The sequence below is a fragment of the Rhynchophorus ferrugineus genome, unplaced genomic scaffold (assembly GCF_030347505.1).
Source record: "Rhynchophorus ferrugineus isolate W39M unplaced genomic scaffold, kcgeb_rfMv2 rfM2, whole genome shotgun sequence".
Lineage (NCBI taxonomy): Eukaryota > Metazoa > Arthropoda > Insecta > Coleoptera > Curculionidae > Rhynchophorus > Rhynchophorus ferrugineus.
The window spans coordinates 83,711,368-83,733,725 of NW_027472581.1; the positions used below are offsets into that span (position 1 = coordinate 83,711,368).

General features: G+C 32.4%; 2 protein-coding genes across 4 annotated transcripts; one reads left to right on the forward strand and one right to left on the reverse strand.

Annotated features, from left to right (window-relative positions):
• The first annotated feature begins 5,291 nt into the window (after positions 1-5,291).
• On the forward strand, positions 5,292-10,566 carry LOC143191506 (uncharacterized). 2 transcript variants are annotated; one of them, XM_076396680.1, is made up of 7 exons: positions 5,292-5,513; positions 6,231-6,282; positions 6,343-6,448; positions 9,566-9,607; positions 9,668-9,852; positions 9,907-10,017; positions 10,070-10,566. In XM_076396680.1, exons 1-7 carry the CDS (start codon positions 5,401-5,403, stop codon positions 10,310-10,312), a joined length of 852 nt encoding a protein of 283 aa, XP_076252795.1. In that variant the 5' UTR covers positions 5,292-5,400; the 3' UTR covers positions 10,313-10,566. The 2 variants fall into 2 exon arrangements, with proteins under 2 accessions (XP_076252795.1, XP_076252794.1); XM_076396679.1 differs by having other exon boundaries at positions 5,294-5,513; positions 9,566-9,610.
• On the reverse strand, positions 7,958-11,374 carry LOC143191507 (uncharacterized). 2 transcript variants are annotated; one of them, XM_076396681.1, is made up of 3 exons: positions 11,261-11,374; positions 8,817-9,109; positions 7,958-8,763 (listed from the first exon to the last, which is right to left on the reverse strand). In XM_076396681.1, exons 2-3 carry the CDS (start codon positions 9,086-9,088, stop codon positions 8,229-8,231), a joined length of 807 nt encoding a protein of 268 aa, XP_076252796.1. In that variant the 5' UTR covers positions 9,089-9,109; positions 11,261-11,374; the 3' UTR covers positions 7,958-8,228. The 2 variants fall into 2 exon arrangements, with proteins under 2 accessions (XP_076252796.1, XP_076252797.1); XM_076396682.1 differs by lacking the exon at positions 11,261-11,374 and adding an exon at positions 10,642-10,831.
• Positions 11,375-22,358: the final 10,984 nt, after the last annotated feature.

Consider the following 22,358-nt stretch of genomic DNA (forward strand, 5'->3'; position numbering starts at 1 on the left):
TGTTTGCCTACTTTTTCTCATTTTTGAATCCTATGCCCTATATCCTAAATATTATCCTGCAAGAGGGTGATTTTGCCACATGTTCTCATATTAATACAAGCATCCAATATTTCGAAACCATGTGCCAGCCGAGCCTTGCTGTAACAAACTGAACAAGTGGTAAACAGAAGGCACTATGTCTTGTGAGTATACTATCCTTCATGATTCTTGAAAAGTATAGCTGTCCGCTGTCATGCAAAAGATTTTTTTTAGATTATTACTCTGAGTCGTTCATCAATTTGCCCAGTAACCTACAATATATACATGGCATGTAGAAAATCACTTCGGTCATTTTCTAAATGTTCTTCTAAAAATCTATGACCTATAACCATATGTGATGGTGTTAAATGTGTTAGCCTATGTACTTCACTATCACGTCACACTTTTAGCTGATTAGCGAGTAGATTGAGATGCACTGACACTCTTTCGAAGTACTTCACACAAACATTTTGAATTACACTCGTTATGGGTTCTAAAGATGAGTTGTATAATTTCATTAGAGTATCGACAATGGCACGCCACACCTTCTTTTAGAACCGTTCTTGGATAGCTATATTAGTATTGCTAGCAGTACTCCATAGTTGGATTCCATATGACCAAATATCTTGTTATATAATGGTAATTGGGATTTGTGCCCGATAAGCCAATAAATTTGATAAATTTTAAGCCCATAATGTTTTTGTTTAGCTAGTATGTGCTTCTTTCAGGTTAGACGTCGGTCGAAATGCATACCAAGATATTTAGCATCTTCAGCTTGGGGAATTGGATAATTATTGATAATATTCATTCACTAGTACGTATGTTTTCCTAGACAGACTTGGTGTTACATGAGATTTTATTTCATTTGCGCCATATCATATCATACGACATATCTCTAGCCAGAGTTATATTTTATCAATATGACTTTGGAGGTTCTTTGATGCAAAGTTATGTTGCAAATGTTATTGGCTCTTCGTGAGATGCTAAAATGGCTGTGTCGTCTGCATATTTTACCACAGTAGTGATTTTTGTGGTCGGTAGATCGACTTCATATAACAGGTCAATTGAAAAGTCCACGGCATGACACATAGATAGCGCTATGAGAATTAAATCCATATGATTTTTAGTTAGCCCTAATCCTCAAAAGATGCGTGTATAAATTTAACAGCTGCCGGATCATTAGTTTGTGAATTATATTTTGAGTGAAGCAACTTTTGTTATTATGAATAAAAATGGATAAAAAGGAATTTCATGTGTTGATAAAATACTGCTTTTTGGAGGGAAAAAATACAGTTGAAGCAAAAACTTGGCTTGATGCCGAGTTTCCGGACAATACCCCAGGAAAATCAAACATCAAGGCTTGGTATGCTAAGTTTAGACGTGGTAAAATGAACACCGAAGACGATGAACGCACTGGACACCCAAAAGAGGTTCTTGCGGACGAAAACATTTAAAAAATCCACAAAATGATTTTGAATAACCGTAAATTGAAATTGATTAAAATAGCAGACACTCTAAATATATCAACTGAGTTAATGATTCGGAGCAGTGTATGAAGATGATCAAGCGTAATAAACCCCAGTTTTTGCATCGATATGTGACAATGTATGACATCTGAGTAGACTGCACACGATGAACCCGCTCCAAAGCATAGGAAAACGCAACAGTCGGCTGGCAAGGTTATAGCGTCTGTATTTTGGGATGCGCATGGAATAATTTTCATTGACTACCTTGAAAAGCATAGGAATCAAAGAAAGTGCTGCTTCACTAAGACAATGCACCATGTCATAAGTCAGTGAAAACGATGGCAAAAATCCATGAATTGAGCTTCGAATTGCTTCCTCATCCACCGTATTCGCCAGATCTGGCCCCCAACGACTATTTCCTGTTCTCAGATCTCAAAATGATGCTCGCTGGAAAGGAATTTTCGTCGAATGAAGAGGTGATCGCCGAAACTGAGGCCTATTTTGAAGCAAAGGACAAATCGTACTACAAAAATGGTATCGAGAAGTTGTAGGGTCGCTATAATCAGTGTATCACACTTAAAGGGAATTATGGTGAAAAAGAAAAACTAATATTGCCAAAAATGTGTTTTACTATGGTAGACCGGGGACTTTTCAATTAACCTGTTATATTAATATATTAATTTTAAAAATATAAATACTTTTTATTTGTTCTTTCAACAACAAGCTGTTAAAACTATTTACAGTTATTATATTGGTTTATAAAATTATTTAAACTAAAAAAAAGATATTAATATATAAAAATAACTTCGGTAGGAAAATCTATCTTTTCTCCTTATAGTAAATCCCAACCGACATCTTTCGATAAACCAGTAGTTATATCAGTTCACTTATATAGATTGATATACTAAGAATAAAGCTTAATTCTTTTAATAAAATATTTTCCTTAACTTCTAAATAATTATCGGTAATTCTCATAGCGATAGATTTTAGGAATAGTTTATATTAAAAAAAATTCTGAAATTCATCTTCCGAAATTAGATTTCGTAAAAGTAAACATAAAAAAAATTTAAATAGAGACCGCAACACTTTATACAGATGTGCTACTTTTTATTACTATAAAAAAAGTTTAATGACATGCTATGAAATAATTTTGATTTATCCAACGATGGAAAAAAATAATACTAGTGAATAGCATAATTGATTTAAAAAATCTATTTAAAATAAAAAATATACATTCTATACAGTTTTGTACAAATTGATATTATATATTGCAAAGCGCTTATTGATATTATATAGCGCAAAGTGAAAAAAAGTTAAAGAAGCTTCTTTCACCAAATTACAGTTGTTTGAAAAAAAGAGACATTTTTATATTTTATTATATTTCCTAATTGTTTAAATATGGTAAAATTAGAAATTTTGTTACGTCCCTACTTTGTATAATAGAAGAATATATAAGAGAAGTGCGGACCAAATATAAATTATATATTAATATATTTATAAATTAATAAAGTATCGAGCCTATACAATAATTTTAAAAGATTTACAACAGATGATGTTAATGTGTATTAATCGCACCGGATACATGAATTTGGTTACATTCATGCTGAAGTCTCATTGACAGGATTCACTTTTCAGTATGCTTCGTTTAGTCGAAGTGCGAACAAAAATGTTTTTCAGCACGTTACAAATGTCTAATGTCACATGTTGCAAAAACGGTAAAAATATACTCATAAATATTAAAATTAGAAGTACTACACTACCCGCTAGACTAACCTTGCTTCTTCTGATAAGCAGTGACAAGTGTGACAAAACATTTTAAAAATGTGTTAATTTTTATCTCGGTCAGGTTCCTCAAGCAGAATCAGCCAAATACCTCGGAATATATCTCGATGGTAGGTTAAACTGGAAACATCATTAGACAAAAGCACAGCAGATTACACTTAAAGACAAGAAACTGTACTTGTTAGTCGGAAGATACTATCAACTTGATATAAAATCAAAGAGATTGGTTTATCAGTCAATTTGGACCAACGGGGTGCAAATATAGGGTCGCACCAAGACATCAAACCAACTATTAATCCAAAGCAAACAAGACAAAATTCTACAATTAATTACCAATGCTTATCGCTACGTAACCAATAAAAAGCTCGAGCGCGAGCACGATGACCTCGAAATCAAACGGATACACCAAGTTGTCCAAGATTTCGCCTTAAAACATGAAATAAGGTTGCTAAATCATAGCAACGTGGAAGTGATACAGTTACTGGACAACACGCAAGAAATTAGAAGATTGAAGCGAACTGAACCACATGACGTTGTTTAGTGTATTAGTTTATTCTTAACTTTAGCTTAAGTAGATTAGTTTTATTTTAATATAGGAAATACATACTGATATATTAATCGTATACTCGCCTGGCTTGTGTATTAATGCAAGTACAAGAGAACCTGATGTAAGATGTAATTTATAAAAAAAACTTTTATATCTATAAATATTATACTTATTTTTGTGGATCATAACATATTGTAAGATTTAAATTAATATTGCGCAAATTTATACAATATAAGTATACAATTATTTGACGTAATCGAGAGTTTGTAACCTCTGAATGTGTTTTAAGTAACATTAAGTTGAGTAAGTAAAGTAACTAAGTTCCAAAAAGGTTTTTTTGAAAATCCTTCATTCCTTTAATTACCATTAATTAAACTTCGTATTTTACAAAATATGTTATATTATACCTATTCTTGTCACGCAGGATGATGATGCACAACTTACAACACAATTCTAAAATAATTACAGAAGTTACAGCTTACCTTTTAATATAAGACAATTAAACCTAAAATAATTTTCCATAATTTCCGAAAAAGCGTAATTATTTTTGATACTCTAAAACAAAACGTTTTTATATTATTACGAATAGTTTTCTTTTGCACATATGATATTTTACCCAATGTTAAAAAAAGATATTACCTAGATTCTCTCGTGTCAAACAAATCTAAAATACTTGTAATATTGTTATTAAAAACAATGCATTTCGAAAATTTAAATTTGAGCGGTCAATAATACCAAATAGAAAACTTATTTCAATTATATAAATATCACCAAACCATCTAATTTAACCGTTTAGTTAGTTGGTTTAAAATTTATTAACGTTATTCGTTGAATTTTGACCAATAAATATCTCTGATCAAAATACATGCAAGTACTGAATATTATAAGTAAAAATAGTATGTTCTCAAAAAATGTATAACTTCCAAATATCTGATAAAAACTATAACAATAATTCTGTTAAAATTATTGAAACTGTAGATAATTTTATTGTAAAGAAAATATTTCTTCTTGTACAGTCAAAAAACTTTGTAGACTATTTTAGAAGTATATTGCATAAGCCCGAAACAATAGGAAGCATGTGTGAGTGGGTTATAAATAATTTTTAACATACTTTCCACAATAATTCGATAAATGACGTTTATTGCAGAAAAAGTTTATTTTCTAAATATTGATAATGAAATATTAACATCCATAAAATAGGGAAATCCATAAAATTTTAAAGAAAAAGAAACATTAAAATTAAGTAACAATTTTAAAGATTCATTAAAAATTATTGACCGGTACCCCTACTATAAAATGTTTTATCTATAATTCTTACAGTAAATCCCATCAAAATATACCCCTCCACCATCATCCTTCGAGAAATTGCATCCCACATACCGAGGCACTGTCCAACGACCCAAGTTCTTGGTCTCCGTAGAGCTGAGAAAAAAAAAACACTATTCTTAGCACCGCCCAGTATCGTTGATTATATTCATGTAGAACCATCGATCGGACAGTAGTAACGCGACTGTTGTGGTACTAGTTGGTTCTGCGTACTTACACATTTCAGTATCGTCACCAATATTCAGCTGCAGTACGGCGATTATGTTTTCGAAGTTATTTTTTCTCGCGTTTATTGTTTTGGCGAGTGGTGTCAATATAAGGAATGAGAAATGGATAAACTCGAATAACGATCAGTCAGAGGAGAGTTCTGAAAGGTGAGAAGTATTTTAGATTCAACTGCAGTGTCGTGGTAACATCTTGAACAGTATCTAGTAACAACAGAGTAACAGATTATAAAAAAGTAACATTAAAAGTCACTGTATTTACGACAGTATAACAAAAACATAATAGACAGTGTCAAGTAAGTGTTCTAATTTTAAAACAATAGAAAATTAAGTAATACTATTATACTAAACCATTGGGAATTGTTTATTCGAGCTTATAAACGATATAAATTATCAAGAAACGGGCTTCGAGCATTTTCACGCCATAAAGTTAATTATAGCCAGGAAAACAACAACAAAAACCTGCTGGCTCCCCCACATTTACCGCATTCTACCTTATATTACGATTATGGTTTATTAATATAATGAATACAAAATAGAATCGCTCGATAGGTCAAAGGTAGCGGACGGTATACTTAATCTCATCAATTTTTAAGCCCCGTTATACGGGTACCCTTCGTCCTTCTCGAGATGACCTTCAGTTCCTTCACTCGACCAACGTAATAAAATGTGTTGAGATGCGTTTCGGTAAATTGGCCAAAAATCGTGATGTTGAATATTAAACGACTTGGCCAACAATTGTTCTTACAAAATAGCTATAAGAATAACCAAAGTATTCAAAAATACTGCAACGATGCTGTTTGTACAGTTTTTTTGTTAAAATAATTAAAAAAACATATTTATTTATAATGATTTGTCTCCTTCAAGGAAAATCCGAGCCAGTACAGACCTTCTCATCCACGATGTGGAACAGAATAGCGTACGTATACCTCAACTTGCTAACAGAGTTTAATATTATTTATATTCTTTCAACTTACAGATTCCTTTGGACTTTGCAAAAACCATAAATGAGTATAATATCTCCGACTTGCTGCTTAACTTCGTCGAGGATATGCCGAAATTCGAGGCCAAAGTGAAGACTGCCAGTAAGTATTAATCAAAGAAAAAATAAAGAACCAATTTACCGAGAACCTCGTAAAATCCGACAAGAATCGTGTTTTTTTCTTCTTGGAAACGCAGTAATTCAAATGAAACGAGTTAAAATCTAACTGACCCATTCGCATTTTCGTCTGCGATGGTCCTACTTTTTTCTCTTGATGTCCTGTTGCTTTTACAAGAACCAATAACAATTCAAATCAACTCGTGTAACTTTGGTTTAAAATTTACTAGCAAAATTTTTCATGGTCACCTGGATCATAAATAATGATATAAAGTCACTAAAGAAAAAGACTAGAAAATAAAAGAATTATGTAAAATAACATATATATATATATATATATATATATATATATATATATATATATATATATATATCGGATATATATATATATATATATATATATATATATATATATATATATATATATATATATATATATATATATATATATATATATCGGATATATATATATATATATATATATATATATCTATATATCGACGTGAAACAACAATATAAAAATAGTTTAAAAAATCCGGCTAATGTTCATAGCCAACTTGATAATGCAATAGTTATCCGGAGAAAACAAATATATATAAATACCACATATGCTTGTAACGTAACATCTAAACATGCTAAGAATTCTAATGACTTCGTGAATAATCCACAACATAAAAATTGCCTTGATTTAAAACACATTAGAAAATCCATGATCTATTAATTATTCATCTAATTTTTTTATCGTTTCGGCTCTTAAACATTGTCATGGCTAATTTGATCATAATTGTAACAAGATTATCATCAGGAAAATAGCTTTATTTCATTTGAAACCTTTACCAACATTAATAATAATGGGATTATTTGTACCATTTTTGGTCGTCAATAAAACGATTATCTTTGCTTAGTACATCAGAGCATTCTTAATTTTCTTTTTCAGTTGGACTAATATCGCAATGGTTATGCAAGTCGAATATAAACACCCTGCATGCTCATTATAACATAACATAAAATCGTGATATACATTCTAATTATTCTATGAATCATCCACGTCATAAAAATGATCTTGAATTAAAATAACAGGTCTAGGCATATATTTTTCTACTAATAGTTATTCAGCGACTTTTTTCTAAATTGGATAGCGCTTTTTATAAAGTTCAATCTGATATTAAGTATTAGAGGAGTAAACAAAAGCATTGTAGGGAACATAGCTTTATATTCCATATAAAAATGACTCAACTTTATTCTTTCAAAAACGGATAATAGAATTACTTTATGATCTGATAATGAATGAATATAAATATAACAAAATGGATATACAAAAACACTCCTCTGTTATAATTCAATGTTCGGTAAAGACCTTTTTAAATTATAAAAATGCCAAGTCTTAAACCATATGGCTTTCATAGCCAGTAAAGATTACAACTTCAATGAATTTCTGAGTTAAAATAGATTCGTCAGATGAAAAAAAAATTCTATTAATTAAAACAAAGTAAAGTATTAAGTAAACTATATACAAGGTTTTTATTTACAAAAAAACTTATAAAAATATTCGATATATCCTAACAAAGAACATAAACAAAAAAAGAAACAACTCTATATTGTCAACGTGCGACAGAACCACTGGGTACATACGTTAAATATAACTTAACAAAACTCAAGGGATAAAAATAATGAGAACGTGCGTCACATTCACTGAACTATATTCTTCTATGGGGCGAGTCGTCCCGATTCGGACGCTGACGGATTGCACGACACAAAAACGGATTTTAACATTCCGGTTCTTCAGCTTCGAAGGCGCTCATCAGGTTCTTCCGACACTTCACGTTTCCCTCGTAAATGATCAGATAGAAGGTGCTGTCCTTGACGTCTTTCCCACAGTCATAGGCTAGGTGAAACTTGCACGGTCGCCTCCACTTGGTCTCGGTTTGGAGCTTCTTCAGACTCGGCCTGTGGAACTCCACGTCACCCTCGGCGGTGAGGTATCGGACGGCCACGTCCGATAGGTCGAAATCACACTCGGGCTCCACCAGATCGGCGTCGAGGTCGCGAGGGGAGTGCCGACGACGCTTCCGTGGCGATTCGTCCCCCCTCTCCGACGGGATCCCGCTTCCGTTAGTGGGCGTCTTATTGTGATCGGTGTCATCGTTGATTCCGGTGAAATGGTGATCGTTGATGTTGCGACGTAACGTCTCGCGACGTGCAAGACTCGTCGAGGCTTGAAACGGCATCTTTTTTGGGGTACACGGCATCGACAGACGGGGCGGGCTAAGAAAGGCAGATCTCAAAGTCCTCCGCAGAGGCCTAAAAATAATTGGTAACAGACTGGATGCACATAGTCACATTTTATAAATTACCTGGATATTTTCACAATATGACTGTCCCGAAAGCCGATCTTGCTGGTAGGTTTAACATCTTTCAGCATATGCTTAATAGGGTTGATGTTATATCTAATGAATGTGGCTACATTCTTCTGACCTTTGATGGTTTGTCCGAACCAGTCCAATACTACATTGTCAGACAAGTAATATCTCATTAAAGGTTTCGATGTCTCTACCATTTCAGTGAAGAAATCCAACAATGTTTGTGGAGAGACACCGTCCTCTATCGTTTTCATGTTATTGGTCATCGATTTTGTCCAACAACAAATCTGAAACAAACAATATTTCTATTATACATAGATGATATGAATCTGTCAAAAAAAAAACTAATACACGTTTTGACATTGCACCACCCAACAAAGTGAACAAAACGTAAAAAAAGAGTTTGCCAGTGTTCTAAAAGCACAATCCGAACTTCTTCAATCTCCAGTATTTTTTCCATTTATTCTGCGCTGCTGTTCTCTAATCTGTCAAAATATGCACAGTTGGAGACTCCTCCATCGCTTGATAATATTTGTTCTTTTTATTAAATTATAAACTGTTGGAAACTCAACAAACAAGGTCTACGTTCTATGTGAAGGTCTACGTTTTATTCACAATTTCATCTAAGAGTAATTTTTGGCGTGTAACTCCAAGCGATGCGGTCATAAAACTCACTAAATGGAAAATAAGTCGTAAATTTTGTTGACCTCTATATTAAAATTAATGTTTTCATTCCTTTACAGGTAGATTTGGCGGCGCTGACGAGGACGACAATGACACAGAGCGTAGTGAGTGAGCTATTATGGCGCGTAAATTACATTAACAATCATTTTCGTTCATTATAGGTTCATCCCAAATAGCCAGACCGGCAAAATGCATGCCTGAACTGAAACCGGTTAAAATAATCGAGTCCAAAGATCCAAACATATTCTACATACCAGAATGCACCAGGATCGAGAGATGCGGTGGTTGTTGCTCGCATGTCTTGTTGTCGTGTCAGCCTACTGAAACCGAAACGGTCACATTCTCCGTAAATATTCAAATTCCTTCGCTAAATCCATAATAAAAAATCACAATTTTGCAGGTAATGAAGACTGAATATACAGGGAACAAAAAATTGAAATATGTCGGCAAAGAACTAGTTCTTGTAGAGAAGCATACTAAATGTAGATGCAACTGTAAAGTTAAAGCAGAGGTAAGAGCTTCCTTTCCCTGTCCGAAAGCTTTTAATTAATTTACAATTTTAGGACTGTAACACATATCAAGAGTATATTGAACAAGAATGTAGATGTTCCTGTAAAAACATCGATGAAGAGAAAAAGTGTTACAAGAGAAGCTCGAAGAAACTCTGGAATCCTGATTTATGCGCCTGTCAATGTCGCGAGGTCACCCCATGTTCTACAGGTTACCAATTCGACTACAATGACTGTAAATGCGTACAAAGCCAAGTGAAACGCAGGTACATCCTCAATGCTCAAAAAGAGACATAAAGCCATCCAATGCTATCACCTTATGCTCTGGCTTTGGAAATAAAATGGAATAGTATCCTGGATTACCAGTTTATATTTTGAAGCTTTTAACGTATATTGTTTAATTATTTATTGTGATATATTCAGTAACTTACTCAGTTATTGAGATAAATGCTTCAGGGCATCGTCGTTTTAGGTTAGAACTGGTTGTTTATACTTGCTTGTTATTGTAGCAACAGTCATTGCTATGTTTCTAATACAACGTTACTTGTGTATACTATGACTATCATTCTTCCTTCGCTTACATACCGGGTGAAAGTTGAGTAAAAAGTACGATAGAAACAACTCACCTTTTATACCAAAGTTATGTAAAAGAATAAACCTATCCTGTACAACGTATGCCGTAGTTTCTTCGTTTTTAACTGAATATAGCATCTCAACTGATCAACAAATCAAAACTTTCCCGTCCAATAGTTTGAATAATACAAAAATAAAGCACAAAAAATTGGGTTAATAAAACAGATCAGGAAGTTAAAAACATGTTTAGTTTCAATATGGCGCTGTGAGCGTCACTTCGCTATTGAGCGATGCACCGACAGATGGTAGCTCTGACGCTAATTAAATTTTATTTTTAAACATCATATCTTAAATATATATAATAGAGCAATTCTTGATAAATAATTTTTGATTATGTAAACAAATAATCTGTAGAGATTGGTAGAATAATAATGATATAATAAAAAATATGTTTTCTGTAATAATAGAATACTCCAATCACCGTGAGATGGAGCTGTCAGTACTGATGAAAAATTTTCTTTCTAGTGGGAATTTTTAATTTTTTACTGTTTTTTGTATTATTTCTCCATTTATTCGTTATAGTTATATGAAGTTTCATGTGAGTAATAATGGAAAAATTAATTTATCTATCCTTAAACGTTATCCACAATATTGATTGAAAATCTCGCTCACCTTTTTGTTATTGTTTATTTATCAATTTGTAGATGGAATAGAAAGGTTTTGGGGACAAAAATCGAGTTGGATGATTCACCAAACTGATTTCGGTTAAGGAATCAGTGTTTGCAGTTGTATTCTACTTAATGATAAACGTTTTTTGACAATTGAACGTGACGTTACTGATTACGACGTAGTTGGCTGTGCATCACGATAATAAATCGCAATTATACGTATTGTACTGTTTCGTGAAATACGCGATCGTTTCAGCGCTCAACAGACGATGAAATAGCGTCGTTTTGTTGGTAAACTGTCGCGCTTCATAATCTACGTAATGTTACCTCTGTTTATATAAAATTACACCTTTTTCTATTACATTATTAAGTGCATATGGGCATGAGGATGCTGTTATATTTGAAACATCCGGCTTTGCACGACTGACTTATCGGCGAAAACCGCATATTGTCGTCCTATAGTCGTGGAAATATCGAGAGACACCAGAAGGAAGATATATCGATGATAATGCCATCCGTTTTTGCCATTCAATGAACGGGAAACGGTAGAGGGCCTCCGTATCTGATTGCTGGAATGGCTGGAAGCGTCACTGTAAATAAAACATCACGAAAGGCTGCAATTTATTGGGTGCCTTAGCGTTGTTTTTTCCGTTCGTTTAATTGCCCACTGTTGGGACCCCGGGGATATCGTGCACCAGACAGTTCTCGTTATTCTAACAGCTTCTTTCGTTTTCTATCGCTTCTAACAGCCAACCCGGCTGTTGCACGCCACTGGCTATTAAATGCAATAACGATCAGCGCCATTGGAGTACCATTAAATTGAACAAAGTGGACAATTGAGCCTGGAAGATGTTCTATAGTTGAATTTTTTAAGATATGAAAAAGTATCATTTATCTAAGAGTACCTTTTGCTACATTGAGTACTTAAGGTACTCTGTTTATTACTCATAACAGGAAAGAACAAAATAACAATAGTATATTCTTTCTACACTCAGGTACTACGATGCCGAAAAAATATCAATATTTTTCGCTTATGTTTTATTGTACAATATATCGATATATTTTTGAGCAGATATTTTTCGATATTTTTTTCACAGAAGTATCGATAAGATTGATTGCAGATAGGAGTATGAAACTTTTATTTTAGAATATCTCTCCCTCGGTTATCAAGTGAATTTTGCGTGGAAAAGTAGGACTGGGGCGGATAACGTTCGATATAAGTATCGAACATTTGTTTAAGACTTCTTTCACCCAGGCATCAAGTAAATTGTGCCTGGTTTGGTATCGACATTTTGTGTTCGCTGATATATAGATAGGTCGATATTTTTTTCAAAGAAGTATCGATAGTTGTAAATGAGACTATCAAACTTTTCAAAAAAATCAATATATTTTTTAAAATATAAAAAACTATATATCGATATTTCAAAAAATAATCTATTATATAGTGATTGATTTAAATATCGATATATCGATATATTTTTAGGATTTCTATTTAAATATATCCATATTGTTTGGCCCGATATTTTTTAATAATTTTTCAAAGAAGTATCGATAGTTTTGAATGATAGTATAAAACTTTTGGTGCGAAGTAAAATATTGGTATATATCGATATATTTTTAAAACTATCAAAATCTATATATCGATATTTCAAAAAAATATTTTTTATATAGTGAATGATTTAAATATCGATAAATCGATACATTTTTGGCATTTCTATTTAAAAATATCGAAGTTGTTTGGCCCGATATTTTTCTATATTTTTTCAAAGCTATCGATACAGCTGTATATGAGAGTATCAAACTTTTAGGTACAAAATAAAATATCGATATAAAACCTAGAATTTTCGGAGAAGTGTATCGACCTTTTGTTTTGGGATTTCACTATCCCGATCATCAAGTGAATTTTGCGTGAAAAGTAGGTCTGGAGCGGAAATAGTTTGATATAAATATCTAAATATTGTATTCAGATTTCTGTCCACCGAAAATCAAGTGAATTATATTTGTTTTGGTATCGACATTTTGTGTTCGCCGGTATATCGGTATATCGATTTTTTTAGGTCTATATATCGATATATTTTTGAGCCGATATTTTTCGATACTTTTTTCAAAGACGTATCGATAGTTTTTTACAAGTTTTTTAGTACAAAGTAAAATATAAATATGAAAACCCTAGTTATTTTGAAGGTAAGTATCAAGCTTTTCTCTCCCCGTATATAAAGTGAATTGTGTCTGATTTGGCATTGACATTTAGTGTTCGCCGATATATATCAATATATTGATATATTTTTAAAAATATCGAAATCGATATATCGATATTTATTGACGTGATATTTTTCGATATTTTTTTGAAAAATTATCGATAGTTATAAATAAGAGTATCGAATTTTTAGAAAAAATAGTACTGGAGCGAAAAAAGTTCGATATAAATATCGAACTTTTGTTTTGAGATTTTTGTCCCCCGGACATCTGGTGTGATTTTTTTTTTAAATTTCAGAAATTTATATATCGATACTTTTAAATCGATACATAAAAATATCGATAATTTTTTTTGTAATATTTTTTGTCTGATATAAAAATAATGCCAATAACTTTAAAAATGTATCGAGGAACAACATATAAAAGAATTGTAGATTAGATAGTATATGAAAAGTTAGAATATAATTTAATTAGTATTAATTATTTTTATAATAGAAGTTTAATAAATGTAGCAAATATTAGGATGTTTAGGTGTGTATGAATGAATTCCTTTGAAAGTTATAGAAAAATTAGGTTTTTATTAAAAAAAACATATAGGGAGATTATTATTTTTTAAACTTTTCACCATAATTACCACTTTCCAAGCATATAACATAATATAGGTAAGTATATTATCTTGACAGAAAAGAAAGTAGAATTCGATATTGTTTATTTTGGATTCAATGTTTAACCAATGCAATAATGACACATAATATCCCCAAGTTTTTTTGTTTCCCAAAAATCAAAGTGACCTTTTTCGAAACTCCTTCATTTTTAGAATTAACTGTTTTCAACGTTCCTTTGTTCCTGGAATATAACAATGTTACTATATTGGTCAAGAAGTTCGTAGATTACCATGTTATATTTTAACACCATGTAAATATTCATCTTTCATAAGAATTTACCCAACAGTTCATGATTAAACTGAATTTAATTTGAAGACGCAGTAGGCTGTGGCTTAGTGTTTGCCAAATTTTATTAACAAAAATATATTCAAGTGCGATTTTTAAAATGCGTAAAAGAATTTTCAGTTTTTTCGGATGCGTAAGGAATGGTGTTCTTACATTTGATCAAAAATGACTGTTTATTTTACAATAACCTCGCGTTATTATTATTATTAAATTACTATATTGTTAATAAAAAACACTTCTGATTTCACGCTGATCCTTTATGGATGTACGACCACGTTCAGTTTTATCTAGTGTTGAGTGGGAACTATCGACTGAAATCGACTGTTTAGTAACTGACTACTGAAACAGTCTGTTTCTGTCGCTATATTTGGTTCGACTGATTTTACTACTTTTTACCAGTGACTGTTTCAGTTAACTGTTTTCAGTCGCTATTTTCGGTCCGACTGATTTTGTTACTATTTACTATCGACTGTTTCAGTCGTACTTTTAGTTACTATTTTTGGTCCTACTTGTTTCATTGGACTGATTTGTATCGTTCTGACATATTCCTTCACGTACTAACTTTAAAAAAGAAAAGGAAAAAAATATTTGAATACTATTAACATGCAATTAATAATTTCATTTTAAACGAAGTAGAATTATTTTTATATTTGAATGTTCTGTGGAGTTGTAAAAAGGAATGGAATAATACCCCACAAATGTTTCATCGTATTTTAATATGTCATTTGCGCTATTTTCAAATAATATACCATAATAAATATAGAAAATACAATAGAACTTAAACAAAACCTAAAAACTAAAGATGTATAATAACCATAAATACTAAATAAAAATTAAACATATACCTAATCATAGAAAAAAAACTAATTCCTGACATAATTAACTATGATCGTACAATAACTACAAGAGCTTTTTAAAATAAAGTAAATACTTTATTTATTATTGAATGGAAATATTTTTTAACAAAAATCGAGAAAGTAATCGAAATATTATTACCATAAAAACAGTCAAAAGTATTTTACTATTTATCATTCACAATTCTAATCTTTTTAACCTATTAACAATCTTAAAAAATATCGTTCTAAAATTCTGCTATATTAACATACGTTATATTGTTATTTACAAGCAAACTATCAAAAAAATCCTAAAACTATATATAATACATATAAATATATGTAAGCATAAATTGAGTACATTTTTGCCAAGGTCGCGGCTAGGACGACAGAGCCAGAACGTTAAAAATCAGTCGAATGAAACTAGTAGAACCAAAAATAGTAATAAAATCAGTCGAACGAAAAATAGTGAGTGAAACAGTCGATAGTTAAAAAGTAGTCAATTACTAAACAGTCGATAGTCGATTTCAGTCGATAGTTCCCAACACTAATAATTTCCAATCAAGGTGCCGGCCTTTATATCTAAAAGTGTAAATCTCGGCATTTCCGTCGCCTGGTCCCGATATCACACCCTCTACGTATTTCGTCAACAATGCCGTTCTATATTTTCTTACCGTATGTACAAAAACCTTAGACTAACTGAACTTAGAATATAAATTTATGAGACCGACAGATGGGCCTTGCAATCGCACTTACACTAGTAGTTTGAATAAACCATCCGTCAACTTCATAGTTTTATTTATCAAATACGCACGTGCCCACCCCGATTCTCACACATGCACGTAAAAGATAAAATAACGTCCATAAACCGTTAAATATAACGTAAAAAAATTAAATGGACGTTATCGCGCTGAATCACAAAAAGTCCAAATAAGTTTATCAACAGGACTGCAATTTTCTTAATCTGTTCACGGCAATTATGCCATTACCGAGCTTGTGCGGCCGTAGTCAGATTTATTTTTAGAGATACACGGTCGCGCTTTGTCCATATTTTCGACGGTGATCGCGCCAGTTTTTGTTATCGCACTATCCCTCTAACCAGAAAATATAGAGAATATTGAAGATAGGCATGCTGAACAAATATCGATATTTTATTTAAGGATCGATAATTTTAAAGGAGAGTATCGAAGTTCTAGTAAAGTAAGATATCGCCATTAAAAACTAGGGTTTTCCAAGGGGAGAAATAGGGAATTTTGTTCGAGAACCCCCCAGGTCATCAGTGATTTTTACTGACTTCGATACGTGATACGTGTATCGGCCTTTTATGTGACAGTTCTTCCCCTGTGTATCAAGCGAATTTGGAGTAGTTTGGTATCGACATTTTGTGGTATACCGATACTGATACATTGAAGAATCGATGTCTTGGAGTTCTAATAGATGATCTTAAATAGGTGCATGTGAAACGAAGTGAAATGATGTGGCTTGGTGAATGGAGGTAAAACGAAATGAAACAGTGGTGTTTACATTATGTGACCGTTATTTATTGGCAATATAAAAAAAATTTAAAAATACAATTAGATAAAACGGATGGCAGCGGTGTTACCTGGAGACGAGGCTTAGGCAGTCAATGATGGTACGTCTAAACCAAACGATGGTTGAGCACTGAATGAATCGAAATACCCTTCAATAACATTCCAGATAAACGTCTCGGGGTTGCCAGCTATTCGTTATCGGGTTCTAGTTGGCGCTGCTGGCAACCCGTCCGTGTTCAACATCTGGGATTATATTTCTGGGTATTTTGTAGACCGTTATTCCACGATGTAAAATTCGACATGCCTCAAGGTCGCTACAGAAGTTTTAATTAATCTAAGTAAATATTGGATTTTTGGTAAACTTTTGTAATTATATATATTCTGTAGTATTAGAATTTTAGATTAAAAAAGATATTTTAGAATTAGTATCTTAAATTTTTGAAAATTAATTACATCTTACAGTAGATATGTTTAGTACAAAGCAAGCATTAGTAAGCATTAGTAATTAATTGCAGACCTTTATTTTGACTTTAGTTTTCGAGAAATTGTTTGGCAGTATCAACTCATTTAACAAGCAATGTGTCGGCTCTTCTATTTTGCACCCAGATTATGCAGCTTCACAAGCAATCTTAGTAATATTTTATATGAGCAAATGCCTCTATTTTTTAACACAATTAAGTGTATTGAGAATTCGAGATGAGATATTATTAGAAAGATGGTAAGCAAGTCAACAAAATGGCGAAAGGCAAGAATAAAACATTTTTTATTGCAACATCTAAATATAATTCGGTAGTTGAGATGAAAGCTCCTTAGGATATTCCAAAAAATATGGAGAAGGCCTTCCACCTAATAACCTGTGTGGTCGCAAAATCTGAGCAGTCTTGCACGAGTGTGATTAGGGAAGAAGGAAGAGTCCTAATTTCAATGGGAATTGAATGAATCTCTAAGCTGACTTCGCGAATAGACCCTCTATTCTTACATATATATTGTAATGTGTTGTGTATTCAGTTCAGTTATATTTATGATGATACCAATTTATATTTCGTATAAATCCTTATATATTTTATAAAGCTGTGTAAAAAGAAATTATAAATTGTTTTGTGTCAAATGTTTTTTTATGTGTTAAATGTTAATATATTGTCATTAAAAATAGAAAATTCAGGGTTGGTTGGCGCAGTGGTCAAGGCGACAGAACGGTCCTCTTACTGTTTCGATAGTCGCGGAATCGAATCCTGCTGGGGCATGTAACATATGTACTTTATAGTTGTGATTGTAATTGTAAATGTCTTTAGGCAATAGTGGAAAATACAACAAAGAATAACCATCTCAGTTATGCCCATTAACCAAGCTGGGTAGGACCGGATATCTTCTGGGATGGTCCCTAAGTTGGTCTCTGGCCACTCGGTAGGCTTAATGCCGAAGACCGTGGTTCTAACCCCATGTTAAACAGTAGCTCCAGTCCAGAAACTCCTCATTGGTAAAAAGGAGATTTTAAGATATATCAAAAATAATACGAAAAAATAGAAAATTCTATAAAATCCCTATTAAAATATTACTATAGTAGTGAAAATATTTTAATATTTCTGATATATAAAAATTGTTAAATCATATAATATTTTTTTCCAAATATGTATTTTCCAAATATTTACTTAAAATGTTAGACATACTTAATTGTTTTAATTTTATTAATCTCGTAGAACGTCAGCAAATTGCCCGTGGGCAAAAGTATAATTTTATGATTTCAATTATATAATATAACCATCCTGGCATGTAGAAGCTCTACAGCTTATAATCTAAATCTTATTCTAGATACTATTCTAACTTATTTTAGTCTATATTAACTTATTCTAAAAACGAAGAGATATTATTAAATCTCACTCTATGTGTCTATTAATCAGTTCGTATGGTAGTTTGCGTTTGATCCTACGCACTTCACTGTCATCGCGCACATTTAACTGTTTGGCGAGTGCATTGGGATGCACTAATAGCGTTTCACAGTACTTAGCACTAACACTCCGAATCACACTCGTTATGGGTTCTATGGCGAAATCGCGCTGGATAAGTTTGCTGGACACGTAATATGGGGCATCGACGATGACTCGCAACACTTTATTCTGGAGGCTCTGGAGGATATCTATGTTAGATTTGCTAGTAGTACCCTACAGTTCAATACCATATATCCAAATAGGCCTAAGTATTGACTTATACACAAAAAAACTTTGTTATCTAATGATATCTTAGATTTACGCCATATCAGCCAATAAATTTCGTTTAGTTTAAACCCAAGTTGTTTGCGTTTTGTCACTATTTGTTTTCTTCATGTCAAACGTCGATCATTCCCAGATATTTAACGTTGTCTGCTTGAGGAAGTTCATGATTATTCAATTTTACTGAGGGACATGTTCTTCTACAAAGGGTGAATGTCACATAGGTAGATTTTGTCTCATTTGCTTTGATAAGCCACATTTTGAACCACAGTTTGATTTTGTTAAGATGAAGTTGGATGTTTCTTGTGGCTGATATTGGATCCTCGGGTAATGATAGAACCGCTGTATTGTCAGCATATGTTGCAACAGCAGTGTTTCTTGAACTCGGTAGGTCAGCTGTATACAATAGATATAACAATGTGCCAAGAACACTGCCTTGCGGAACACTCGAATATATTGGGTATAGGTCAGTGTATTCGTCACCCTGTTTGACAATAAAATGTCTGTCTGTGAGGTACGATTTCAGCAGTTGAAAGTACGTATGGGGCAAAAGCTTTTTCAATTTAACATGCAGTCCATATATTCTTAAATAAAATTATTTTTTTACATTAGTTGTATTTTTATTTTCTTTTCTTTTTTCTTTAATTCTTTTTTATTATAAATATATCTGGCACTATCGCGCCATCATGTGCAAAAAAACTAATCTTTTTCACGAGTAATGCAGGAGAGACTCCGTTCTATACTATCTATGGGTTTTACCCTATTTCCCTAACAGTCTACGACGATCGATGAGTCACCCGTTCGTGCGCTATTCACTCACCGTCGACTATCGGTCAATAATCGTATCGATTTGTGGCCATCTGGACCGGTATCAGCTACCAATCACCGTCGGAAGACAACGAGGACAATGCGATCGACCAAAAGGGCTTATCTGGTGTATCTCGGCTGCCCACGCCTTGGCCAATCGGAAAACTGTGTAATAATTACAGTGCAACAAGATGCTCTGTCAAGGTTACGATACTGATCAAATATGGCGGTCGTCGAGCCATAGGCGTCTCTGGCTGGCAATGGGCACCATAAAATTATTCATTTGTTATAATAATATAGAACAGAAATGCTATACAAAAAATCTATTTTTAAATTAAGGTTTTAATCTTCCCAGAGGGTATAAATTCGTTATGTTCATATTATATTTATATGACAAGTAGAAAATCACTTCACTATGTCATCTGCTGTATAAAATACTATTTTAATTTATCTGTCTTATTGTAAAACTTATTTTAAAGTCTATATAACAGGTTAATTGAAAAGTCCCCGGCCTACCATACTAAAACACATTCTTTTGGCAAAATTAGTTTTCTTTATTCAACATTATTCCCTTCAACGGTGATACACTGATTATAGCGACCGCCCAACTTTTCGATACCATGTTTGTAGTACGATATGTCCTTTGCTTCAAAATAAGCATCAGTTTCGGCAATCACCCCTTCATTCAACGAAAATTTCTTCCCAGCGAGCATTATTTTGAGATCTGAGAACATGAAATAGTCGCTCCGGTCCAGTTCTGAAGAATACGGTGGAGAAGGAAGCAATTTGATGCCCAATTCATGAATTTTTGCCATCGTTTTCACTGACTTGTGACACGGTGCATTATCTTGGTGAAGCAGGTGAATTAAACTGAATTTGTTTACGTCAATTTTAGGAATAGAAAGAATCAACATATCTTTATTAGTATAAATATTATCCAAGTGCTATAATATGCTAATATATCCAAACATTTGGATTTGAGTATGAACACGAAGATATATTGGGAAGCTCAAGTACACAAGAAAACAGAAAAAAAGGAATTAAAGGAACATTACATTTAGAAAAAGGTGTCGCCTATTCGGAAGAAATTCTACCTTGTCAACATAGAGAAACATATTTCCATATAAATAAATCGTTAGGTTTTTATGGATATATGACATCTAGATGTGAGATTGTATCAAAAAAGGCAATTTAGACATCATTTAGCACTTTTAGAACAAAGTAGAAAGGAGCGCTGTTAAAGCCTCATGGTATTTCAGAAATTGTGATCTTCGTGGACTCTTGGAAAGGCTCACTGTTAAAACAAAGCCTTTGGAAAATTTGCCAAAATTCATAAACAGAGACATCTTCATCGCGCATCTAGGACGACTCAATAGGACAAAATATTTTGAGCTGGTGAATTATGGTGTTAGTACAAAGACAGAGCACAAGAGTATTATTCTAGTTGTATGCGTCAATATTAGTGTAAACAAATTACAGGAAACTAAAAGATTTTGGTACAAAAAAAATATTTTGAGAAAAAGTTTTTTTAATTTGCACTTGTTTAAGATTGCATAACATTATTCATTCATATAATTTTCGTAATATCACTTATTTAATATAATGTATTGATAAAAAAACCTACGTGATTTATTATCGAATACTGATAAAATATTTTTACATACAGAACAGTAAGTACATATGTATATAGATCGTCAATCATAAAATATCAGGTAGCTGAATTTAAGTGTTATTACATTAACAAGCTTTGACAGTTATTGTGAAAACATTCTTGAATTATCTCGGTTTATAACATTTAACGAAATGCTGATTAATCGCTGTAATGTCGGAATTAAAAAAGTCTTCAATCAATGAGGTTTTGGAGAGAGAACAGCGTCAAGGATTTTAAACGATTTATCAGTTAATCTCATGACTGAGGTATTTTGGATACTCTATTTGTAACTTTTGAACTAGATGATACGTAACATTATATATAACACTAATTTTGGAAGGGAACAAACCCATTATGAAGACTTTTATTGTTGAAAAACGGATAAAACATGGATCTGTTAATAAAGACGATAAGCAGCCTATAAACATTATTATTAAATGCCAAAACTCATAGTTAACATATAGTTTATGAAACAAATTAATGGAAACAGATATTGTTTTGAGTCTCATAGATACTCTGGACTCTGGATATTTAAGGGTTCGATTTTTCTATACATGAGATATATGGCACATCGCTCAAACATCCTTTACTAAACACTGACGCAATCTGCTTTGACTGGTGATCATCTTATAATGGCGAATTGGAGTATTTCATGTTTATGTCTTATGAAATATATTATCAATATCAACCTAAAAATGAAAATAAATAAATGTTTATAAATCTATTAATCCGATTTCGTTAGATCACTATAATATTTGTCTGATTTTTGATTAATGTGATCATCCCATCTAAAAAATGGAAGGGATTGATACAGATATGTCGTTATTATATTGGTAAGTAACATGTTACTAATGTGTAGTAATTATTATGCAATTATTATGGAAATTTAATATAAAGTAAATTTGAAATTTTACAAAATTTGTACA